General features: G+C 45.8%; 1 protein-coding gene across 1 annotated transcript; it reads left to right on the top strand.

Annotated features, from left to right (window-relative positions):
* The first annotated feature begins 5,794 nt into the window (after window positions 1-5,794).
* On the top strand, window positions 5,795-11,955 carry LOC121836675 (protein ALP1-like). The gene is made up of 7 exons (XM_042291633.1): window positions 5,795-6,133; window positions 6,336-6,461; window positions 6,705-6,864; window positions 9,420-9,583; window positions 10,435-10,643; window positions 11,180-11,593; window positions 11,870-11,955. Exons 1-7 carry the CDS (start codon window positions 5,916-5,918, stop codon window positions 11,953-11,955), a joined length of 1,377 nt encoding a protein of 458 aa, XP_042147567.1. The 5' UTR covers window positions 5,795-5,915.
* Window positions 11,956-26,913: the final 14,958 nt, after the last annotated feature.

Raw genomic sequence — 26,913 nt, forward strand, 5'->3', positions numbered from 1 at the left:
ATCCTATGCGCGAAATACACTTCTGATTGTGCTCTAGTCTAGATCCTTCGATAACCTAACTACCGATTCTAACACAACCCGATTTACAAAAGGAACAAACATATAACCAAACAAACAAACACATGTTTTAATACATGAAAAAATCAGGCAGTTAAGCCAATGCCACAATGGTTAGTCAATGAGGTGGAAGCATTACAGTTCGCTTAACACAGATACAAAACACTTGATCCATTAAAGTTTAAAATAACCTTATTAATCGAATGAGACCCGTTTAAATTTTGTTTCCTTAGTCGGTTGCGCACTATGTGATACTCACGCATTTGAATAAAATTGCATCTGCTCGGCAATGCGTCGTTCGTGAAGATGGGTAGACCTTTAAGTGATATTGAAGCAGGGATAACTGCGCGCTACTTGGACATGACTGCTCGCACAACTAGGAATCCGGAATTCGCACCTGAACCTTTATATGCCAAAAGCTTCCTAACCGTGCGCATTAATTTTTATCCACACGTGCCGCGTTTCTAGGGGATTTTTAAATTATGTCATCTTGGATTTACGAACGCTGAAATATACGGTTGGGGAACTTCAATTACTGTGCTAATTAGAATAGAAAGATATCCGGGGGCGGATACTTTGTTAAGTGATTTTTTTTACTTTTACACATCTCAAGGCCATGTTCTGTTTATTGTCTCTGCCGGGGATCTACATTGATGTTAAAATAACGTGCAACCATTTGAATCGTATAAATTATATAAATGTTTGTCTCTGAAACAGGCATTTTCTCGAAATGATTTTGCCATCGCGTTTGGCAGACTTAGCAGAAATGTTTAATGCATTTTTGTCGTCGGTCATTGTCTTTGCCGATGCTCTCTAGTCTAATCAAAAATAACAAATATGAAATGTTTTAAAGTGTGAGTAATATCAGCGTTTAGTTGCCTGAGGTCGAGCTTTTAAAAAATTTTTATACTGACAAACTGTTTTTTTTTGCGGTGCCATAGCTTAAGCTGCTGTGTTATATTTATCACACTTTCTAGCTTATTCGAACAAAATGACACAGGAACAACAGTTCGTGGATTTACGACTTGTCATGGTTTGTGCATAGATAATTTGGAAAATAATTAGGCAAAATAAATCCCCATTTCAGGATCTCATTCTATTAAGAATTATTTCAAAAAATGATCGTCGGGCTCGTAATTATATTTTCAACTGAGGCAGCATCAGCATACGCTTCTTATAGGCAACCTGCAATGCTGTTTGGTTTGGCGCCATCTAGCGACTGAAACAAGAAATATTGGGTACCCCTGGGAGTGACGGCTGCATTGTTCAAACGTGAGTTATTACTCTGGTGTCGCCGCTGGGCCTAGTGTCTGAAGCAAGAAATACTGGGTATCCCAGGAAGCCGTGACCGCGTAACGTGCCAGTAGAGCGAAAGCTATGGCCCTGGCGGGCCAATCGGAACGTGACTGCGTATCACCGGAGCGCGTCTCAACTCCGGAGAAGTATCAGGCTTTTCGCTGCGTCATGCTCCAATATCTGTGCGTTGCGCTCGAATACGTCGCGCATTTCGAGGCATTCGGCACGCAATGTGGGGCTTATCTTTCGCCGTTTGCCAAGTTACAACGAGATAGGGTATAACCGTGCGCTCTCACCCTGCTGGCGCCGCCTGGCCGTTGCCGGCTGCCTATTACGAACGCTGAATTATTTACGTTCTCACAGACATTTGTCTGAACCCCTTGAAACAGATATTTAAGAAATGAATTAAATACCATAATGTCAGACTATGTGATAATGGCTCTCGATGCTTGCTAACAATGCCATATTTTAGCATAAAACGAATAAAAGTATTTGAAAGGAAAGTGAAAGAGCCTTAAGATTTCTTCGTCGCAGCAATTGTACGAACGGCCAGCGGCACGTGACAAGCGACCTCCAACACATACGCCTGATCCTGCGATCGGCGAGTCGCTTCTGGGAAGCTCTTTTTTGGAGCAAGAAGTCGTCGGTTGGGTTCCTTCGACGGTGCTGTTCTTCAGGTCACAGTACACTTCCCATTCCGCTGCTTTGAAGTTTGTTTCCGCCCACCTACAAATTGGTTTGCTTTCCAGACACTTCGTCTTGCGTCATTAGAATGCAAACTGCAAACGCGTGGTCACGCTGACAAAAACAGGAACGTACACTGTTAGCGAAAATGTAATATTACGCCTGTTTACACCCCATTTTCACTCGCTAGCATATTCTTACACGCTCTGCTAGTGATAAATCGTTAAAAAATTACTTGGGGTAGTAAAAATTGGTATTTCGGTTTCGGTTTACACGACTAGGCGTGAAAGCAACACTGAAAACACCCCAGCCCAACACCCCAAAACGTCGAGCGCCATGTTGCTTCTGCCTCGAAGCGGTACGGCGGACGTAGCAGCCGAAGGTGAGTGTTTGATTTTTTTTTTTCAAGTTTGTATAGGATGTAGCACGTCTCAGATTTTTATAACGTGCCGTTCAAGAACGTTAGATTTGCTTTGAGCAAGCCGGCTCAGGCGTTAAGCCCGATTCACACAACCGGCGTTTAGCCACCCCGTCGATTGGAAACGACTCGACTGCTCGCCGGTTCTTTTGCGCGAACGTTCGTGGCTAGCACAATTAGGCACGGCTAGCGTCCCGGTGGAAGCTGCAGAGAGCGGAAACCGAAGACACCGTCGCAAGTGGCGAAGCCGCGATCCTGCGCTGATCGTTGTCCCGCCGCTCTCTCCGGCAATATCGACACTTCGCTGCCGGGTGTCTCGTATTTCGACGTTTTAGAGAAACTTGGCAAGCGCGAGGAGTCTCTATATCGTTTTCTCCGTCGCCTGCGTGGAGGAAACACGGTGGCGATAGAGACATATGCTCATCCAGTCAGTCAACTTGGACAATCCCCCTGTTCTCTCAATCATATCGCATTCTTTGACTGCGTTTGTGACAACAACGTTTCCCCAGTGTGAAAGCTTTCAGTCACAACGGGCTACAAACTGGGTTGTGCATGGCATGTAGCCCTGAGGGAATTCTTCGCCGGAGACACCAGCACATTAGTTTCATTGGTAAGGTGACCGGCCACTAACGTGTTAGGCAAATGAAGCGATCACGGATAAGTAGAAATGCAAACAATGTTGAATGAATATTAATGTGGTTGTAGCCAGAGCCTGCCAGTTGAAATTTCTAAACATCAACCTTTAAGAGTATAGTCTGCGGTAACTTCTTTTTGCACTTGGGATTGCAATTTTAAACACAAAGCCACTCCACATAGCTGTCGAAAATCGTGTAAACAACAGCAGTCATCGTCCCCGGTTCGAATGAGCGAAGCCTTAGCTTGATGAAAAGAATGGCGGTCTATACTTCTTGGTTGTTGCAATCACAACCTCGCACAGCTGAACACACAAACAAATCAAGGAAATATATCACACGCTGGCTTGCAAATCACAGCACACAAGCAGGGTACATAGCAGAGCAGAAAACACTGGCAATCAGCACACGGAGGCATGCAGCTTCCTTTTTTTTTCCCTCGGCGAATGATTGGTTTGCTGCAGCATTCCGTAAGCACGTCGACATTCAAAAGTTGAGCCTGATCTGTCTTGCAGTGCCTTGCGGAACGGCAAGTATTGCCCACCATTCCACAAGGCACTGCAGGACTCGCAAATGTGTGGACAGTGCTTTGCAATAAAGGCCATGATCGGGCAGCAGGTGCCCATATAAAGACATTTATTATTGATTGGCATTGAACTAAGCTTTGGGCTTCATCACGTAGCAAGCATGGGTGAGGTTTACTAAAATATTAAGGTGGGCTAGTTGGATATGCGTTTTCGAAATAAATAGCGCGAAGGTCAAAAACAAACTGACGGTACAAGCGCTATACCGTCAGTTTGTTTTTGACCTTCGCGCTATTTATTTCGAAGGTGAGGTGTAATTCAAGAACATTTAATGTTCGACGAGTTTAATACTTTGTGGTGCTTTCCCATCTGTTTCGGTGTCACGGAGTAGGGTTCAAATTAATAAAAATAATTCAATGATCCACTCTGAGGATAAACGAGAAATTACGGGAAAAGAACAGAAGAGCTAAGTTCGACCATTGACTAGCACTAGGTCCACGCCTGGTGTATAATCAGTAGAGAAAGACGATGACACAGGGAGGATAAGCAAACAAAAGATCAGATTTAATAAAGTGAAAAACTAAGCTGTACACGGCAATAGAGCACTCAATACAAACCACACTCCAGCTCAAAGCTATGGAGCCCTGCGAGCCAGAAACTAATATTAAAAAGGCTCGGCGCTCATAAAACCGGGATAAGCCAACAAAACAGTGAAGAAAACCCGACACTAACAACGAGAGCAAACCGAGATGGAACTCGAACGTTACCGCTACACTCATGGGATAATCCCCCAAAACAATCGCGACAGAAAGTAGCACTGTGTAAAAATCTTCTCAACATTCAACAATTCATACTTCAGAGCCAGAGAATGAAGCAGACAAGTCCTAGAAAACCAGGCTTAGCTTTCCGGTAGGTGCTAAGTCCAGAGCAGTCCGTAGTCTGGAGTTGTCGGTCGAAGAACGGCGTCTCGGAGTCCGGCGGTCCAATTAGAAGCTTGATGAGGTCGACACCGCGCACCACACAGCCACACACGCTTCAGCACAACGAACTCAAACACTTGCCCAACAGGCAGGGCAGAAGCCAAAAATTACACGTTCCAAGACTCATCTGCAGGGAGTAAGCGCGTTGAGCAGCGACCCGGCCAGCTCTGGGGTTCCCGAACCCCCTTTTATAGGCTCGTCTACCGACCAACCTCCCGTTTCCCCGACTTTCGGGTCAGTCAACTTTCAAGAAAAACAAAGCTACACAGCAACGACCCAAATGGCAAAACCTATTACATTTTTCAGACAACCAAACATATGTGCCCATCCATTCCCCCGTACGAGTCCAAAAACATCAATTATCGCCGATACATAGACCACGACTGGCGGCAGACTGAGCAAAGCCGCCGCCTTCAAAAAGCGCGCTAGCCAGCGTAAACATCTTTGTATCTTGGCGGCGCCCCCGCATGTCAAATCGGCACCATACGCGAGCCAGCATACGCACCCGTCCGTCCGCGAGGTCAAAGCCACAAACTGTGACCCGGGATGATCTACGTCGCCCGTTAACAAAAACCCATTCCGCAAACGAGCAAATTCGTTAGGGACTTGGAAAGGAACTACGACGGGACGAACTGAGATTAAAAGTGGCACCACACTCCCCCTTTTTGACCGTACAAATACTTAAAGTGGTCCAAAAAAAATATATCATAAAAGTATTTAAAAAAATGAAGAGAAGCCTGAATTTGTGACACCCGGTTTCTCCATCCTGTGTTTTTTTTTGTGCTTTTTCTATTACGAAGCAAGACATTACTCCAGCCGTAGGCACCAGATGTAATTCCCGTCTGCGATCATAAGATTATAGGATCCTAACTGCCGGCAGCTAAGTGTCAATTACATCCGGCTTGTGCATACAGTGCAACATCTTTTGCTATTCAGCCGATCATCACTTTACATCCTGGGTATCTGTTTTTGTAAAGGACCGTAGTGCTACATGTTAAACGGCTCTAATGGTACGTTTACACCTGAGAAGAAATCCGCTGCCGCAGGAGCGGATCCGCTCTCGGCGGCGGCGGCGACAAGCGGGTTGTGTTTACATCTGTTTCCTTCGAGCGGCGGCGGCGGCGGCGGCGGCGCCGGCTGCGGCAGCTGTTCTCGTGACATCCCGTCAAATACGACGAGAAGGCGCGAGAGTTCCCACCTCGGCTGTCTCTCCCGGGCGTCGCTGCTCCCCGGCTCGCCGCTCACCTGTTTTTGTTTTGGCTCGACGGGTAGGCGTGCGCTTCACGTTGACGCTGCACCAAACGGAAAGCACGGCGCGAAGCTGATGATGGACGATTACATAGATGAAGAAGAGGAGATCGCAATGATTCTCCTCTCGTCTTCGCTGCTTGCGATGGAGGAAGAGGAGCAGCGAGCGCCGAAAAAGCAGCGTCGCCGTCGGCGGTGGTGGGTTCGCCCATGTTTGCGAGACCGCGAAAGGACGGGACAAGCCAGCTGCCTCCTTCCTCGTCTTCGCTCGTATGACGAGGAGTATTACCGAGAGTAAGTGAATTTGGAATGTATACACTTGTGCGCTATGCCGCGAGTACGAGCATGTTGGCTCGAACGACGCTGAAAACGTTGCGTTCTTTGTTATGGCTCTCCTCAAGCAGTTTAAACAAACTCGGATAGTGTCCCTTCCTCGACTGTACGAGGTAACCATGCTCAATTGTCCCATGATCATTTGTGTACGGGTTTCTTACAGTTTTCTTAGGATGCCGCCGCGGTCCTTCGACACTCTTTTGAGCCTCGTCGGCCCCCACATTACGAAGGAGGAAACCCGATTCCGACGCCCGATCTCTCCCGACGATCGCCTGGCTTTGGCCGTCAGGTAAAGATTTGAAAATTTGAAAACGTACCATCGGCAAACCTCATCTCGACATGCTTGCTCGTAATTTGATGTCAATACTCATGAGAAGGACCTCAGGTGGTTGAAATTAAACTTCAGCTCTTCGCTGTGGCATGCCAGAGGTCCGATGTTGATTTGCCTATTTGGCCTACTACCCCCAAGAATTTCATCAGCATGCCACCTGGGTTCTTGAGAATGTGAACAAATAGTTATTTTTATTTGCAGATTCTTGGCAGCAGGTGAAACGCTGAGGTCCTCCTCATACAATTTCCTCTGTGGGAGAACAACAGCGTGCAAAATTGTGTCGGAGGTATGTGCAGCTATCTGGGACATCCTGAGTCCCATTTACGTTGTATGCCCGAAGACCGCAGACGCCTGGATCAGGGTATGGTTCAAACTTTCTGGTGTTGATATGCCGTTAGGTGCTGCTAGTGTCGCATTTGTAAACTTGGCGTCAGTGTCGTAGTATCAACGGGCACAAACAGAAATGAAGTCCCATTTGCCTTTCGGTCGTTCCATGAATATCGCAGTTGCGGAATGTGGCCACCCATTCAAGTCTGTTCCTATTCCTGGGAGTGGTGATTGTGCGAAATCCATTCCTTTCAACTTCTTGTAGTGGAGAGACTTAGCCCATTCCTCTCCAGACGTGGCTGGGCGTTCCTATTTCATTCCTTTAATTCTTCAATATGAAATAATGTCCATGGTGTTTGTACTTCGAAGCTGACAAAAATGAAAGCATTATACGAAAGAAAGCAATAGGGATAAGTTGAATAAATTCCAATATAACAGCGAAGCAGCATGTCCTTATTGGCAACTTCAAGCTCTGTATACAGCTGTCATGTGATCGTGTGTATTGATACACGAGATCTTGCATGCAGGCTATAACTTGCGCACATTCTTTAACGTACATCCAAAATTCACTCTCGCTACATGAAAGCATTTCTATTCACCACAATATACTGCTTATTCATACCTAACCTTCTGTTGTAGGATAGAAAATGAGAGTTTTTGATACAAACTTAACCCTTTTATAACGGTGGATGAAAGACAATGGCACCGCAAATATAAAAGCTTGCAAGAAAAGACAGATGACCGACACAAAGAGCATTGTGACAGTTCGGAAGTTTGAATATAAAAGCGGTGAGGTGTTCGAAATGTATGGTCTATATTAAGATGCGTCTGTGCTTTAGGACATTTTCATATTTCCAAAGCTCTCGAAGTGCATCGCACTTGTCTATGATGTGTGATCAAAATAAAACAAAATATTGTGCGAGAAAAGGGGACGATGTCGCGAAAGCGAAGTGCTTAAAGGGATGGTGAACCGAAATTTGGATTTAAAAAAAAAAAAAACAATGCAGGAGATGTAGGCGGGGCGCTACAATCCCTACAATACTACTCGCAATGCGATATCTCGAATGGACGGCCATATTTTGGAAAAAGGAGGTCGAGATTGAACCAGGCCGAGGAGGCGCGTGACGTCAAGATACCGTGCTTCCTCCTCTCTTTGCTTCGCTCCCTCAAGGCCGCGAGGCGGAGAAGACGCGAGGCTGTTCCCTCTCCTTCTCAGAGGAGCATGACGTCAACATTCCTGCCAAATGCTCCTCCTTTTTTGAAAAATACGGTCATCCGTTTGAGATATTGCTGTATGAGTGATGTTTTGGTGTTTGTAGCATCCCGTTGCACGCTTTTGCCGCGTTTTTTGGAGAATTCAAATTTCGGTTCAGCATCCCTTTAAGATCTAAACACAGCTTTCTTGTTTAAAGTTTAAAAGCTTGTCAAGCCTTTTCCTTTGCTCCTAATGAAATGTAAGATCCAACCGATATGTTCCCTAGATCTATTACAATACCCCGCCATAGTGACATATTGGCAGTGAAAGTGAAATGATCACATACTTTACTGTGCTTTTATTCACGACCACTTGCTTTGCCCCCGTGCACGGGGCTGGCCAATTTCTTAGTGGCTGCCGTTGCGACGTTTGGGGCGTGAAAACGCGGATTGATACACTACTGACAAATTGAAGTTTTCCCCGGCTGCTCCTTCTATATATTGGTGCTGTCAACGTTGCAACTGCACGATGACCCGCTTTTCTTTGCACAATAAGCCCCTTCATCAGAGAATGCACCTATACTTTGTTTCACTAGTACGAGCCAAGGCAAAGCTACAGAGTGAGCCTCACGTTTTAAGCCTGCCTGTGGTACACGTGAGCTCGTGCTACGCAAGTGTTGTTCAAGGCAACGCTTTTATCTTCGGCTTTGCTCACACTTGGCTTTGCTCACACATGGCTTGCACATGGCGTCATCGGACCGTGCTGGTGGTCATTCCAACTTGTTCCAGCTGAGAAAAACTAATCTGATGGTGCGAAGTGCACGCTGCTGAAGGTATGCGCTCAGCAGCAGCACAGATAACACCAACATGGCCACTGATAGGACGTCGGTGCTAGTCATGTGTAGACGATTGCAAGCAGGGCAACCGGCCATCACCATTTCTTCGCTTGTATGTGAGTAAAAATTGTACACGTGCAGCATGCGCATGAAGCCTGTCAAAGCAACCTCCACGTGCATGCTGCACGTGTACGCAGATGGTGCATCAGCCGGAACTCCATTTCGGAATTAAAGGGTCCAGTCACACTCCCATTCCTCCCTCCCTCCACTACCCCATTCCATTCTCATTCCGTTTTGGATCTATGGAAATGTGGAAAGGTTCCAGAACCATTCCAACTCCGGGGTCGCAACCCTGATGGATATCAAGTTGACGGGTTTGAATCTCAGCCAATGTGCTTACAATATCATTTCGGCTTAGTGCAAAAACTTCACCTTATGACCCTGGTTTCAGTTGCACGTCCAAAAGCACCCGTGTGGTTGAAATGCATCGCAAGTTTATGCTGGTGTGCACCAGATACTTTATTTGAGTGACACTTAACCCCCAAATTTTGTTTTTCAGGTTGCTGGCGAGTTCGAGGAAAGATGGAATTTGCCACATTGCTTGGGTGCGATTAACGGCAAGCACGTCAGCATCGAGTGTCCTGCGAAGTCCTGCAGCCAGGACAGAAATTATAAAAATGGCTTCAGCAAGTCGTTGCTTGCTGTTAGTGACGCCTACTACAGGTGAGGCTTCCTGTGAAATATGATGAATGTATGATAGTTATTACATACCTTATTAATTACCTGGAAACATCAGAGGAGCTAATAAGTATCTCGGCTATCAGTGAGATGACATAAAACACAAATTTGACTATGCCTCTCCTATATGCATTTGCAAAAAAGGCATCCTAGGTGGTGCCCCACGCCTACAAGCATGTATAATACACGCGTGAGCACATCAGTAGTAGGCTTGCAACTGGCTACTTTCCTAAAGCACTGCATGCAAGACTGCGCATTGCAGAATTGCAAGAATATGCGCAAAGCTTGTGCAATATGAAACATTTATTTTTGTTGTAGTTTTTGCATGGAGTGCATTATTTGTTCGCCACTAAGCTAGCCAGAATGCCAGACCTTGACGCTTCAGCGTCGGCATATTTCAGCCGCTTGTGACGTTAGTAGCGTAGCCAGGATTTTGTTTCAAGTGAAGGGAAGGGGGGGGGGGGGGGAAAGGAGGGATGGTTCATCAGCAACTCCCCACTCCCCCCGCCCACATACACACAGAATTCTTTTCCGTACAGGGTGGCCAGAAGAAACGAAGTTGCTCAGGTGGCTGCTGTTCAAAGGTTTATGGGTGGTCATTTCCAATTTGCACAGGTGTCTCATTTGAAAAATGTAGAGGTTATAGTTACTGAGCACTTACTGCCGTTGCTGCTACAGAAATGAGGTGAAGTGGATGTTGTCACGTGAAAACTGTGCAGTTCACATTTACCGATTTGTCTTGTCAATGCTTCTGATATTTCACATGTTTCTTTAAATGATATGGAGACCAGAAAGCTAAATGCACTGATGTGTTTTCTCTTTTTCATGCATATTAGGTTACTGTATGTGGAGATTGGCCACCATGGCAGCGAGTCGGACGGAGGCATCTTCGCACGTAGCGAGCTACAGCGCCGCATTGTCGCAGACCAACAGGGCATTCCCCCAGATTCTAGTCTAGGCAACATTGGCACAGTGCCTTATTTCTTGGTTGGGGACGAGGCCTTCCCACTGAAGAAGTACCTTATGCGGCCTTATCCAAGAAAAAGCAAGTGACCTCTTCTCTCTCTCCCGTCTCCGTCTCCCCCTCCCCCCTTTATTTATAGATAAAATCTAGGTCACAAAGAATATATTTATTTGCTGTGGATATAACAAGTTCCCAAGGCAGTGTAGCAGTGCAGAATAGCCAGCTTTTGATAGTGTCACAAAAACCCAAAGGAGACACAACTACATGATGGAAGTAACCTTCAAAAATTAATTTGTGGAGGAGTGACACACCGGGTAAAGCGATGGTACATAATGAGGGCATGCCTGGAGATGAATGTGGTGTAGTGGGCATTTTACGTCTCTCACAATCGTGGCGAATTCCACTCGTCGTTTTGGAGCGATTCAAAAGCGATCCTCGCTCTCGCCTTTAGACCGACAAATGCTAACTCGCGCTTGTCTGTGCATAAAGATAGCAACAAAAGACCGCTGAACATCCATGCCAAATCGACCATTGGAATTCCCCATCAGTCTTACTTGCATTAAATGGCTTTGCATATGCTTCTCTCGAGCTAATATGAAAATGACTCTGTGCTGCAGGCCTACAGCCCACACGCACTGAAGGCCAGACGGACGATACTGACCAAGCACCTAATGAAGAGAGGCCATCTGGGGAACGCGAGGCATGCAACCGGCGGCGCGTCTTCAATTACCGGCTTAGTAGGGGCCGAAGGGTTGTAGAAAATGCCTTTGGCATTCTCGCCCAAAAGTGGCGCATTCTGCGACGCCCTTTTAGGGCGAACACAGAAAACACAAGCAGATATGTGGCAGCCTGCATTGCGCTTCATAACTTCCTGCTCAAGGAATCGCAGGTTTCCTCAACGTCCTATTGCCCACCAGGCACTGGCGACACTGACGACTGGGAAGGCAATAAAAGAGCTGGCAGTTGGCGGGCAGAGCCCAACTCCACTGCTGCACTCACCAGCCAGCAAACACACGTGGTCGTCCCACCAGGTAGGACCAGAGCAGGCAGAGAGGCCAGTTTTCACTTTTCTGTACATGTCATTTCGGCTTCAATGCAGTGCAGCAACATGCAGGTACCCATGACCTGTTCCCTAGTCCCATTTACATGTTGTCACTAATCTAATGTCGAGCATATTTGTGGCAGAGGTATCATGTCAGCTGTACAAAGAATAAATAGGTTTTCACAGGTAGTGTTTTAGTCGAGTTTGATTACTCTTAATATGAAAAACTCGTAGCATAGTATATTCTCTTAATTCCAATTTCCAGAGCTCAAGTACATTAGCGAAAAATTTTACATGTCGACCATTTGCATCTGGATACACAATAATAGTTACAGGGCTGAGTGGAAGTAAATCGCTACAAAAAGGCGTTGAGGAACGTTTGTGCAAAGTGCCAATTTGACGTTTGCTTACAAAAAAATTGCTGCTACAGGCATCGGCATATGCAACTACATTTGCGCTACACTTTTTTATGGCAAGGGTAATTGTGCAAAAGTCTATGCACCATCAGCTCGTTCCATAGCAAGTACTTTCTTCAGTTCTGTTGAAACAAGGTATTTGTTATGTTTGCATAAGGTGACTAGCAATACCAGAGATGACATTTATGTTGTGCAAAAAGCTTGTTTAAAGCAGAAAAATGTAGACTTCATTCGTTGTGTTGTGGAATTCATGCATGATTGCATCCTTAAGGTTCAATGACATTGTCTCAAATCTTATACACATTATTGTGGTGTATCCAGCTTGGCCTATGCCATGAGGGACAAGCTGTCCCACTACTTCATCACTGCTGGGAAGGTGCCATGGTAAGACGACATGGTGTGATGCCTTGGCAGGAACAAGTAGGTGGGATTCTTCATTTATCCAGTTGCAAATCGAAATCAAGCACTGATCTCAAATGTTGGTAGCTGGGCAGATGATGCATGCTTCACGAGGAAAGTGGCATGCAATAAAATATACAGTCAGTGACACACACACACAGTGCTGACTTTCAACTCAAATTGTCATTTTATTAGATATATAAGGAATGATAAAGATATATGGGGAAGGAACAGAAAGATAGATGAAGGTATGACACCAAGTTGTCTTTTTTTCATTTTCCGCTTATTTTTTTTTTAATGGGAAAGCATTAACTGTCTCATGGGGCGAGCCGACATCATCAGCTTTGAAACCGCGCCAAACGGCACGGCAGGGTGCGGGCAGAGCGCGCCGCCCTGCCGTCGACACAAATACGCTGCAGACAAAATAGGGGAGCGGAATAATGACATAGGTACATGCTTGCGCATTCACAACTCATAAGCAGTGTTTATGGGGTACCTTGAGCCTTTTTTATTATGGGATATTTAACTTTTAATAAAAACACTGACATGAAAAATGTGGCGTTCAATAAACTACCTATCTTGCCTTTTTTTTTTGCTTGACACAAGATAAGTGTAACAATAAAAACATTGGAAAAAGAAAAAACACACACTCATGAAGCACAGACACTTCTTAGACGTAGCAGAGCATGATACAAAAGCAAGATCAAGGTAAACTCCACTCTGTCTCACTAAAACTGTGCAGTGCAGCCAAGCTGCAGCCCCCGTCAGCCAATCAGAAGATCGAAGGTCACCCTGCACAGTCACTCCGTGGGGTATAAGTATGCGGTTTTTCTTTATTGGCCTACGGGGGCTGTCGCTTCGGCTGCACTGCACGGTTTTAGTAGGACTGGGTACAAGCCTTTTGCCAAGTTTGGCATGCATTGGCTTAAAACTATGGAATGTAGTTTGCAGGTTCGGTCGTGTTCTCTTTCATCACAGTATACATTAAATTGTGAATGTTGTGCATTGTGTCCAGCTGCTGATCTGCACCTAGTGACCGCAGCTGCTCTGCCAGTGACATGCAAAAGTGATGTACAGCATCAGGAGGGTGCCTCCTCTCTTCTCTATTGAGCTCGATCTGTCTCAAACAGGCAGCAGCAATTACAGCTGATGGCGCACTGCTTTGTTGTGGGCTGAAAAAGGTGTTTGGTGTGAGAACAGATTACAAATAGTGCAATCATGCCATACCTTTGTTGTGGTTGCTTGTTTCCGTTTTTTTTTTTTTCAACTTTCCGTGGTCTTCGGGCCCTTAACATAGGGAAATGCAGTGGTTTGAGAAGCAATAAAAGACAAACTTTTAAAGGAGAGGGAACACCGATAGTGTCACTGCAGTCGAAAGTGGTGCAAAAGCAATTCCCCCCCCCCCCCCCCCCTCCCCCGACTTTTCAGAAGTAATGTTTACATTTTATCAAGTTGGTAAAGCGGTCATAGCTGGACTCAGGTTGCATAAAAACAATAGTGCACTTGCCTCTCTTCATCAGAGTTCTCCTGCTCCAGCAGCGTTTCTCTCATTTGTTGGGACCTGGAAGCACGAAAGAAAATGGTAGCAAACTATATCTGCTTCACACAATAATGGATAGAAGGAGCACCTCTTTAGGTCCTGTAGAATCTTCAAATTGATTGTTGATGTTAGCATATGAGTAACATCTAATTTGAGAGTGGTGTGCTAGTTTTTTTTCATTGAACTGACAACATAAGTGGTTCTTTGTTTTGCATATTGAGTGTCGATCGTGGAGTAGCAGGCTTTCAATTAGCAAAACCAACGCCTTTACTCCGATTCACAATTTGTGTTCACTGAGGGCAAAGGAAAGAGCATGAGGGCAGAGCTTTGCACAGTGCTTCGTTTGTGTGAGCGCTTGCACAAAAGGCACATTCGAAAGCTGTGCGCTTGCATCCGCATGCTGAGTATAACGTCTCAGCGTTTTTGCAACAATACCAGTCCCAAGAGGGCACATAAGCCTACGTTACATTTATTTTGTTTGTGTCATTTGTTTACCTTGAACTCTCTTCAGTTGTATGCAGTTCCGTGGAGCTGCTGGATGTACCAGCTGCACCCAAGTCCTGGTAGCTGAGAAACGGGCTGTCGGCCTGTTCTTCCCCAACGTGCCGTTGGTCAGCGATGCTGCCGTCGGACGACAGCGAGCTGCTGTCTCTAATAAACACAAATGTTCTCAAATCAGAAAATGCCTTCGACTGAATTTGCATTTAAAAAAAAGTAAGCTAACCAATAACATGCATGACTTAGCACAGTACACGAACTAGAGCGTAAGGCATCACAGCTGTGCAGACACATAGCCAGGGGGGGCGGCATGCCCCCCCCCCCCCCCCCGAAATCTTCCATTTTGCTGGGATTTCCTTTTCCCCCTCCGCCTCATACAGCATTTTGTCATGGGTGCCCCGTGCCCCCCCCCCCCGAAAAAAAAATCCTGGCTACGTGCCTGCAGCTGTGTACCACTCTAATAGCACTACGCCCACATGAGCACTGTACACCAGAACGGAGCAGTCATTTGCAGCAGTCTGTGCTCCCAACTTGTAATAATTTGCATTTTATATGATCAATATTTTTGTATGCTTAGTTTTTGAAGTAGAGATCGGCATTATTAATGCCAGAAACATACCGTGCCTCTGTGCCCAATACGATGTTAGTCCGCAGCTGCAATGAAAACCGATTCGTCATAAACATGGCGGAAAGATGTTTAAAGTAATGCGCAAATCTATTTCACACAACATGCCCTTGAATCAGCGAAACTGGTTCAAAACTGCTGGACGGACCAGCCTGAGGCGTATATAAAAATTTGTTACTTACATCGGAGCTTCGGAGACCCGCTCCATCACTTCCATCATTTGTTCGAAGTGTTTCCACTTCACCGTGGGCACGTCCGCTGCGCCGGCGCCACTCTTCATGCATGTGGAAATTCCATTTCGCACCTTCGTGAACGAGTCCTTTAAATTTTTTAATTTATTTTTGCACTTCTGTCCTGCAAACACAACATACAGTGGTTTTACAAGTGCTGTTCGGCACCGACGATAGTTGTGGCGCACATGACCGACGAGACCTGGCACCGTTTTTACAGCACAAAAGAGTACTTGTCATTTTCGCTGCATTTTGCGATTTCTTCGTCGCTGGTGTGCTGCGTTCATTTCTTCAGTTAACCGACACGCCCGCATTGCTTCCTCGCTTCCGCGACACACCGGTACATTGTTACAAGAACAAATGACTAATATCGGGGTCGCATGCTAAGGTAGCTGGCAATTCGCAAGATAATACCAAATAGGGGGAAGCTTACGGCGCACTGCAGTCCAAACCCGCTCCCTCTAAAAATTGCAAGATTTTGAAAGCACATACCTTTCATTCCGAATCCCGCACCGATCTTGTTCCACAGTTCGTCTTTGTACTTGTTATCTTTGTACGACGCATTCCTAAGGTCGTAGAGGCAAGGGTAATTTTTCACAATGTCAATCAACATCTCCGCTGAATATGGGGCGGTTGAGTTGTCCTCGTTCCCAGCCATGCCAGAGACGCTGGATGCCGTCGACGCCATTGCCAAAAACGAAGTGGGAGAGCGCATACTCGTGACGTAGCAGCTTCGCGCTACGCAAAAATGTCACTTCCGGTCACACTTCCGGTCAGCGAAACGCCTCGTTCGGCGGCAGAAATAGGTCCGGGACCTATTCGGCTCGCCGCCGCGTTTCCCGCCCAGCGTTTCGCTCCAGCGGCAAAAGTTGGGCGGATCCGCTAGCGGATCCGCAAGTGTAAACGTACCATAAAGCGATAGAGCAAACTCACATCTCATTATCTTTTAGCTGAATAGACTGTTTGTTTGGTTATGCTTGTTATCCAATCTTTGTTTTAAATTTAATTTTCTCATATAAACACCTTACATTATAGAAAAAAAAATCTTTTTATAGTACGGAGGTGTCCATATTAAGAAGACATGACTCTATCATCTTTGAAACTAGTTTGCCACAGCCAGTGTTATAATATGTATTGATTTTTTATGCAGTGCCTGCCTTTCCTTGTCCCTTGTGAGGACGACTGAGAAAGCGACTGCGCCACAACGACGGATGGCAAGTATCCCAAGTGTCGTCACCTATAGTGGTCATGTGCTATGTGTTTGCAGCATTGTAGGCCGACCGTGGAGCACTTTCAAAAGGGAACTTTCGCCGTGTGCACAGTATGACCGTGTAAAATACGGGGCATGTACAGTCAGAAGAATTATGAGAGGGAACATGCGGGCGCGTGTCACTTGGTACAGGCAGAGCAGCCTAGCAAGTGTCATGCTTGTGCACTGAAGGGCCCTGGTTTGAAGAGCCGAGGCAGAAGTTTCAGCGGCGGTGTCACCGCCCTGGCGGCTTGTCGCCGAAGCAGAAACGGGGTTAGCTAGCTTTACTCGTGGCTGGCTTTGTGTAGTGTGTGTAGACCGGGAATGTAGGCTTATGAACTTCGGCAACAAGAATACTACACGGCTTTGGTGTTTTGGTACGAGCAACAAACGTGACACTATCTGCTACGACTAGCTACGACCACCCACCGCAGCGGTGAAGGCATCTAAGAAGCAGAACCTGTGTATTACGCCGTTGCCGTAACCCAACAGTGCTCATTTGTCATGGAGGGCTTTCCGCCCAGAGACTTTGCTCGTCACAGAGTGTTATTTCCCGTGTTTCTCTTTGTGTGCTCAGTGGCTGGACGGGCCTCATACAGCAGTTCTTCAGGTTCAAAGGTGACTAAAAGTTGAGGGTGGATGGACTTGCAGCAATCCCCTCGGTTGGTGCGTGTGACAGAACCTTTGTACGGCATCATCGGTTGGATACTGTTGTAAGTTAGCAAGTTGTCGAATTGTATGTTCATTATGCTAATATTTGAAAAATATTGTTTAAAAGAATGCTGGACCAAAATTTGGATTTCATAAAATAAGGCCGCGGAAGCTTTGAATGGGAGCTCTACAAACTCCGAAACATCACTCATACATTAATATCTCAAACGGATGGCCGTATTCTTGGAAAGGAAAGGGCGCAATCAAACAAGAAATGTGGCATCATACTTCTCCTGGTACACTTTAGAATGAGGGGAAGCGGCCTCGCTTCTCTCATTCCCGCTTCGCTTCACATGCTTAAGGGGATGAAGCCTAGAGGAGAGGGAATGAGAATCGCGACATCACATGTCTCGTCGGCATTGTTGAATCCCACATGTTTCCAAAAATACGGCCATCCGTTAGAAATAATGCTCTATGTGTGATGTTTTGGGGGTTTTGCAGCGTCCCGCCTACCGCCCCAGTGTTGTTTTGCAAGCTTCGAATTTCGGTTAAGCATACCTTTTAATATGAATAATTGTGTCATCAGAATGTTAGAACATGTCAGTTCTACACAGCTACTCTCAAACATTTTCGAGTGGTTTCGCCTGCCAGATTCAAAGGGGGGGGGGGGGGGGGCAACATGTACATGTTTTTATGTCTACAGCACAAATAGTTCCTATCATGCACTGTAATAGCTGTCAATTGACAGACTGGGTAAAAGAGTGAGCACAAACAAGTCCAACTACCAACAATGCCGTCCCTGGCGAATCTTGGACACCATGTCTTATGTTATGTGGCCTCAGCGGTCTTTGTATAGTTCTTTTCATTGTTGCCGGTAGAGCAGCTACTGATAGGGGGGGTTGCGAGGACGTCAACTTTGAAATGCAGTTTCTTCACATAATGTTTGCATTTTGGGAAGTTTCTACACATATACCTTGAAGTCGCTATTGTACGGATGAAACAACTTTGTAAAAGTGTCTATGAAAACTTTGGCAGGATTCTCTTTAACGTGCCTGACTTACAACAAGGCTGCCCAACTTGAGAAATTTCACTGGTGGGAAGCTTATTTTCATATAAGAATGGTGTACTTCTTCACAGCGCTGTATGTATGCAACAGAAACTCCAGATGTGTTCAATAAAAGTAGCATTTGCTAATATTGTGTTTTCTGTGTATCTGATGCACTAGGTTGTATTTGTTTTGAACGCTTGCTACGTTTAGGCTATAAAAAATAGTCTAAATTTTATGCCGACAAGCTTATTGAAAAAGAAGTGTTGGGTCTGAATAAAAGATTCCAGAAATTACACTAAAATAAATTGCTACTTGGGGTAGCAAAAATGGTGTTTTACAGTCGACTCTCATTATTTCAAACTCCAGGGCCCGTTTGCTCGAAGCGCTAACCGTGGCTGAAGTTAGCCGCAGTACCTAGGAGAGGGATTTTCAAATCACGTGACTTGCTCGGTAGGGATGCGGGGAAGCGTGGAGGTGCCCCGGTGAGTGAGCGCCGCACGCTTTGGAACTAATTAGTCGTTGTAGCTGCAATACCGGGCGCGTTAGTCAGCAACGAATAGTGCAGCAGGCTTTCGCTTTGCCTTACCTCACTTTATCACAAAGCATGAGCAAGGCTCTCGCCGCATTTTTTACATAGTCTTTCGACTCTGGCCATTCCTAAGCCTAAATGAATGCGGTAATTGTCGGCTTGGCAACATCTTTGGAAAGCGGATTGTCTTGACTCAATCGGTCGGGTATTGATTGCACACAAAAGCAGACAGCATCCCTATAGACCTTTTTCTAAATTACCCAAGCATCGAGAAGAAAGCTGGAAGTATAATTCTGCGGTCCGCGCGCACTGGCCTTCCTCTTATAAAAGATTCTAAGTAAATAATCATAATAAAAATTTGACCAACGCACGTGCAAGACAAAATTTGTTTTAGACTTTTTGCTTTAGAACAGTTACTACTTCAGACGCCAGCATGTGCAACGCGTGTAACTACACTTGTAGCATGCCCCTCGGTGCTTGGGAAATTTAGAGAAAGGTCTAATATGGTCTTTTGGGACGCTGTCTGCTTTTGTGTGCTATTAATACCTGGCCGATTGAGTCAAGGCAATCCACCTTCCAAAGACATTGCCATGCTAACATTTATCGCGTTCATTTAGGCTTAGGAATGGCCAGAATCGAAAGACTATCTAAAAATGCGGCGAGGTCATATGCTCATGCTTTGCAATTTAAATGAGGTAAGGCAAAGCGAAAGCCTCTGGCACCATTCATTGCTAACTAACGCGCCCAATATTGCAGCTACAACGACATATTAGTTTCAAAGCGAGCGGCGCTCACTCACCGGGGCACCGCCATGTTTCCCTGCATCCCTGCCGAGCCAGTCACGTGATTTTAAAATCCCTCTCCTAGGTACTGCGGCTAACTTTAGCCGCGGTTAGCGCTTGAGAAAACGGGCCGTGGAAGCCACACACTTTAGTTTGAAATATCAGAAGATTGAATTATCAAAATTAATCTAAATATTGTCACGAATAAAAACATACTTATTTGTTAAACTTAAAATCAGTGTGTAATGCGCCGAACTTGTGCTGAGAAACATAAATTAACAAAGACCTTTGATGGTGTCGAAAGGACAACTGCCTCAAGCAGCCATGTGAAGGTACTTTTGTAAGCGCGTGGGTATCTAGAAGTTTCTGAACTCGAACAAAAAAAAATTTAGAGTCATCTCATCATTCCAGTCATTCAAACAAAAGAAAGAAGGACATGCGCTGGCGGGGTCAGCGGCATGTGAGTCGATCACGCTGCTGACTCGGCTATTTGCACGTGGCATTACTCCCCTCTTGTGAAAGACTCATCGTCTTTATGCAACACAAAATTAAATTAACAGCTTAAATAAGACTAGGTCAAAATACAGAGTCACGTAAATAGCAGATTTTCACAGTCCTACCGAGCATACCTAGTTCAGTTGAGTCGGAAGACGTGAATCGCCTACGGGTCGCAGAGGGCAGCGTGACAATGTCGATGTGCCATTGGCCAACGACTTACAACTTAGGTCTCATGTAGCGAATAACCTTGAGATCGAAGCACCACTTTAACAGTTCCTTGCTGCGACGATGAACTGGTGTTTAGATTCACAGTGGGTAGCCAGGCTGAAACTGGCCGTCGTGGCGACAAAGATTGTAGCAGTCGTCGTCAGGAAGTTGTGGCTTGCATCAAAATGCGACCAAGCTGGCAAACTTTTTCCGTTCGTTGAGTGACATACCAGGCGTCGTCGTCCTGCTCACATCATCAAGGTCGCCGTCAAGTTTGTAGTCGTGGTTGTCGTTAAAGGGCAACTCCGGACCATACTTTCAATTTTGGGATTATGACTGTTTTTAGTGCAGTCAGCGTCTCTGAATTGCAAGGTGTAATTTTTTCCTCGTTATTGTGCGCAGTTTTAAAGATATGGACGCCTCAAAGTTTCGTTTGGGGCACGGCCAACAAAACCGAAACTAGCCGCTCGAGGCCCTGGCAGCACTAGAAATCAGCCGCTATGTGAACGTGACGTCAGGATCGTTCTCGTTCAACGAGTATGCAGGTTGAGCAGCAGCTACTTCTGTTGCGCTAGCCGTCTAAAGGTAGGAGGTAAGCTGATTTTTTTTTAATTCTGTACACGTGGTAGTTATCCAGCACATGTAGGAAGAGTTAGTGCGCATACCCAAAAGCTAGCGACTGGAAAACCCGTAAACTCGTACAGTGCCGTACTCGGCGGCCGCTGCCGCCGTGCGTGTGCCATGCCGTACTTGTCGCTAGTACACCCAAAAGGTAGCGACTGGAAAACGAGTGAACTCGTTCAGTACCGTACTCAGCGGCTGTCGCCGTGTGTGCGGTCTTCCATACTCTGTCGCTAGGCCTAAATTGTCATCGGGGCTCCGTGGATGGAGCGGCGTTGCTCTACGACGCGCTGCCAGTGAAGTACAGTACTGGGGGCCCTCTCGCTTTCGCGCTGCGGGTCAGTAACAGACACGAAGCTTTGAGGCTTTCCGGCACGGGCTGCTGCGTTAGGGCTGTACATGTCTGTTTTTGCATTCTTTTTTCCTTGGGCACGTAAAAGCCAAAGTCCACTCGTCGAACAGCGTTTACCCACACCTTCTTTAATTTCTGGTACGTTGGAAACTTGTGAAAAAGCACCTCCGGGTTGTGCAGCGGGTTGTTTGAGCAGCCCACAGCACTACAAGTTCTACTCGGCATCCTTTGAGGAACAGCTGGGCAGTCTTGGGCGCTACGAGTTGCTCGATAAAACCAGAGTCCTCACAAGCAAATAAACAAAAGGCTATACCGAAGCTACACGGGCTACAGATAAAAGCCACGGCTAAACATGACAATCACAAGTCCAAGTAGCGGTGGTAGCGGCTCAAAGAAGCGCACTCCGCGTAACGCTTGGAGGAAAAAAAGAGAACGATACGGACGTCACGGCCCAATGTTGCTTTAGTGATCGGCAACCCGCTAGCCGCCCGCTAAGGTGCAGCGGCTCGCGGCGGGTCACATTTTTATTATCGGCATTAGTTGAGAATGCGGCATCCCACGGACGTAATATTTTGGCTGAAGCCGTATTTTGTGTCACTACAGCGATACCAGTAATTTCTTTAATTTCGAGTTTTGGCCGGAGTTGCCCTTTAAAGTCATCGTCCGGATTGTCCTTGGATAACTGTCAAAGCCGTAGTCGGGATCGTCTTCCATGAAATTGTTTGAGTCTTCGCCTGGGTCATCATCAGTGTCGTCATCAGTCTCGTCATCACGGTTGAAGACTGTTTGTCATCGAGGCCGTTGTCAGGTTGGTTGTTGACATTGTAGCTGGGTTTGGTCTTTGGAGTTGTCGTCCGTTTCATCATCAGCGTAGAAGTCGTCATGATGTTTTCGTCTAAGTGTGGTAGCCAGGGGCTTTGTCAAGTTCATTGTCCGGGTCGCTTCCGAGGCCATAGTTGAGGTCGTCGTTGATGTCACAGTTGGAGTCGTCCTCGGATGATTTCAAGGACGTCGCCTTCACGATCGTCGTCTTCAGAGTTATCGTGTTCACAGATGGTACGCTTTATGGGCATAGACTGCGTTACCCTGCACATCCACCAATATGTCATGAACAAAAACAAACTTGATTAATAAAACTTCAGATCAATGTTAAATGCAGCGAACTTGTGCCGAGAAACATTAAGTAACAAAGACCGCACATACTTTGACAGCGACAAAAGGACGACTGACTCGAGCAGCCATGCGAAGCTCTTTGTGAGCCCGTAGGTATCTAGAAGGTTCTGAGCTCGAACAAACAAGATTATCGAGTCATCTCAAACATTCTAGGCATGCAAACAAACGAAAGATTCCCCATTCCACCCAACTCTATTCCAGAGAATTGGAATTTTCTAATACTAATTCCATTCCTTTGAACTCCTGGAAAGGAAAAACTGGGCCCATCCCCACTCCTCGAATGGCTGAACTGCTGCATTCCATTCCTCTTAGTCCCTCCCAATTGTGAAAATGGCACTTGAAAGCTAGTACTAAGTTACCGGAAAATAACGTCGGCGTAAAGCTGGCGTTGTGAAATGCGTAGACAACTGCAAAATTCAAAACCCTACCCGCAATCATTGATTTTACTAAGTTGAGCGTTGGCCGCACATAGCACTAGTGGCAATTGGTATGGGGGCACTGCAGATATTGATCGCACCACCAGGTGTAAAAGCCTCATAACAGAGAGGAAAACTAAGTCGCCCAGCTTTTCCACAAAAGAACCGCATATGTCCTCCACTTTTACGAGATACATAATAAGTGAGGAGTCACGTGTATTAACGAAATGCGGGCGGTGTGACATTGTCCCTGCCTGGTGGCCTGCAACTGGTGCTGTAATCACACATGGTCCCAACAGCCTTATGGTTGCATCTCGCAGCGCCAGGAACGACACTTTGGCTGTGCTCCAAATCTTACCCAAATGGTTCCGAGTTACTCCGGTGGGTCGTGTCACGTGACAACACAGATTGAAAAGTGCTGGGCACGGGTAGGTTTTGGAACGCTGAGGTACAAAACCCTTACCCTGGAGTAAGATCGAGTAAATTGCCCTTGTCCGCCTACAACTCTACAGTTTGGGTTGCTTCACTGGGGTTGCCACTTTCATCCTCGAAGGAACATAAGCAGTCAGATAACCAAACCGTCAGTTAGCTAAGTGCAATAATGCCGTTTCGAAAGCCCCATTGACGGCATCGAAGCAGCTCGCATTAGAACAAAGCCTATTCCATTCCTACTCTATTCTGGGCAAAATGTAACTACTAATTTCATGCCCATTTCATTCCAGTGCTGCCACCATTTTATTTGCATTCGATTCCAAGGTTGTGGAAGTGCGGAATCGTTCTAACTCTGGAGTGGCAACTCCTCAACACTGGTGATAGTCACCAAGGCACCCAGTTCAGTGTGAATGCTGTCCTCACAGCCCATCCAAAGCTGTTATTACTGTAACAAACTCCAGTACGACGAAGTAGTTGAATTCGGAAGCCTGTTGTGCAGATTTGTACCTTGCATTGTTTCCGGTATTTTTTATTTCTTTTGTATTTTATAATGGACAACTCTTCTTTGTTAAGAGGGTAACAAGCGTTGTAATCTCGGTATTGTCAGTATTGTTGCCAAACCTGAAGGTTTTATCAATGGTGCACTTTTAAATAAATAGATGCCACAGCCGCAGCTCAGCGATGAGCACTTACACTGCGACTTAGGTGTTTCGTAAGTATTCATTTTGATTGCGCAATAATGATGTTTGTCTTCTGTTAGAATTAGAAAAACAAAACAATATTCAACATGATGGATAATTTTGGACACCCGCTGCATGTGTGATCTGAGCATTTGTTCTTTTCATCTGAAGTGTGTCTCTTGCTTACTACCTATAGAGTATACGATGTTGTGGACGGAAAAGATGCTGCGACCGACTCCGAGCAATAAAAACATTCTGTTTATTCTCATGTCGTTGAGCTCGTGGCAACGAGTATGAGTAGCACTGTCATCTTTGGCGATGCCAAGGCTGAACCGATAGACTGCCGCAGAGCTATCACCCTCAGCTCTGCACTGTGAGGAATGGCACGATTTCGTTGAAGTGATTGCGGCTCCAGAGAGGTGTCGTTGCTGTTGACATGTACCGGAAGCAGGATGACATACTAGAGAGCAGGAAAGAGAACGTTTGGAAGCCGTGCATGGTAGTTGACGCCGAGGTCAGGAAATGAGGCAGCAGGCGGGGGAAATCGACCCTGTCGTGCTTTCAGTCCGGCTCGATCAGTTTGGAGTGTACAGCCTCGGACTGAAAGGGGGACGCCGGCCGACTGCGGGGCCGATGCAACATCCCCTAAGATGAGAAACCAAACTGAGAGCGAATGCCTGACATGGCAACGATGAGGAGACCCTGGTCGGCTAGCAACATGCCTTGTGAACAGTGTGAAAATGTCGATGAATATTCAGTTGCCGAGCCGGTGGGGCAAGCAAGGTGGTCGCAGCCCATTGCTGGGAGATGCCGGCGCTAGATGCGACAGAGCAGAGGCGGTTGCAGAGGCGCTGCAGATGTGGAGGCTGAGAAAGTTGAATATGTGCCTACTGCATTTTCGTCCGAAAAGGCAGAGCGGTTGCCGTGCCCTTGGCCACGAATAACATTCCCCTGGATAGCAGGTGCTCGGAGTCAATCATCATGTCCAGGTCACCAATCTGTAGCACTTTCGATCTTGAGGACGGAAGAGACGGTGCAACAGACTCTGAGTTTAACTGTGAAAACATTCTCTTTATTCTCGTACCGTCAAGCTCGTTCCGACGAGTAGCTTGCTTTTATACACTGCAGTCATTAGCATTATAGTTGATCTAAGTATTTTGCAACACTATTAATACGGCAGATTGGGCGAGTTGGTACGGCATAATTACGAACCAGCGCACAGGTAGAGAGTTACTCAAAATCCAAATACACAAAAATATACACTCGCACAGTGCTGATGTGAGTTTTTTGTGTTTGGATTTTGGGTAACTGTCTACCTGTGCGCTGGTTCGTAATATTGCAACACTGCCGTCTTTAGGCGGTGTGGAGGCTGAACCGATGGACCGCCAGAGGCCCATATCTGTATCTGTTTCATATACTGAATGCCTTTTTGCACGGCTCTGTGTTTACCTTTGTCTTCCAGATTTTTACTGCGCACTTGTTTTTTTAATTTTATTTAGAGGATACTACTGGCCATTGAAGGCCCAAGTAGGAGTGGGGTACAACATATGCATTCACACACCTACAACAACAAACAAATAACACAACATTAAGAGGTTTACAACAACTAACCAGCATATATAGAGGATATATATATTTAAAGGGGGGGGGCAACACAGCATGCATCAAGCAGCATGTATGTGAATCATTTGTAATAATAGATGTGAAATTTAAAACTCATATTTAAGATTGAACATTATCAAACAAATGTGAATTTAATTAAGCTATCAATTTTATATCGACTGTTACTTTTTATACAATTTTGTCTAGATTTGTCAGGATACAATCTGCAAGTACGCATAAAGTAACTGGAAAGTTGAAAGAAGCAAATTAGAGATTGCAAAACCTACTTCTCAATAGATATTTTTCCCCAAAGTATTTACGTGATAGTGCAGCTGAATTAGGGCTCCTTTTTCAGTTTTTTTTTTATTTGAAACACCTTAAAAATACATTTTCTAAGATTTTTTTTATTATTATGCTTCGACAATTAAGTTACCGATTGTGTTCAGTTTATTCTAAACTATTTATATGAAATGCCAGAGTGCTTTTGTTCGTAACAGTGGCTAGATAAGGTTTTTATAATTTCTGATAAAACAAACTGACTAGTTTCTCTTTAGGCTCTTTAGTGACCGTTTCGCCAAGGTGACAGCAGAGCAAGTAACGGATCCCGACGGCAAACTGCAGGAATTTGAGATATATGTTTTCTTAGCGAATGCACGCCACTGTTGTGACATATTTGAATATCTTTATCGCTTGCTTGGCCTCAGCGGGTAATGCAGGTCGGCACTAGCGTGAGTATAAAGGCTGAACTGCATTTAGCGAGCGACGAGTCAGCGACGTATTACGAAGATTTCTTACTATCGCTCGTCGCGTCACTCGGTTTTTGGATTTCTAGAAAACATCGTTCCGCTTTCATTCGGCTTGCGTCGTCGCGCGAGTGACCGAGCGTCAGCGAAGCGGGTCGCCGTCGCTTTTCTCTTCGCTCGCAAAATCGTTTACATTCGGTTTATACTTCACGCTGTCAATAATATCGACTCGAGCGCGCATAATTTCATTTCCACGGGAGCGCGTGTAAATCAAACCCTAAACCAAGACGGGGGCTGCAGCCAGCAGGTTTGAGAGCGTCATACAATGGATTATATTTTGACAGGAGCAAGCACACACTTCGCTAGCGCATTACAGCCTTGAGCGCTCGAAGTTCCGAAAACGAAACCAGATTTTGCTACATTTTGGCTAGCTCGAAGCATTTTTTTTTAATATAGGGTGTCTTTTAGCCATAATCTAGACTAAGAGAAATGTGTACCTTCCCAAATTATATTTATGTCGCCGTACTATATAAGGAATAATTGTGTAATATTGTTACGTTCATGTAAAATACGGGGGGCGGTCACCGGACCTTCGTCTGAAACAAAAAGTCTGCTATA

This window comes from Ixodes scapularis, unplaced genomic scaffold, assembly GCF_016920785.2.
Source record: "Ixodes scapularis isolate PalLabHiFi unplaced genomic scaffold, ASM1692078v2 PGA_scaffold2__306_contigs__length_199485367, whole genome shotgun sequence".
Taxonomy (NCBI): domain Eukaryota; kingdom Metazoa; phylum Arthropoda; class Arachnida; order Ixodida; family Ixodidae; genus Ixodes; species Ixodes scapularis.

Bases quoted from the DNA above. Each gene is read 5' to 3' on its own strand.
- LOC121836675 (XM_042291633.1), top strand. From the start codon at position 5,916: ATGATGGACGATTACATAGATGAAGAAGAGGAGATCGCAATGATTCTC. The intron at 6,865-9,419 runs GTATGGTTCAAA...TTTGTTTTTCAG, and splicing joins CCGCAGACGCCTGGATCAGG to GTTGCTGGCGAGTTCGAGGA. The intron at 9,584-10,434 runs GTGAGGCTTCCT...CATGCATATTAG, and splicing joins GTTAGTGACGCCTACTACAG to GTTACTGTATGTGGAGATTG.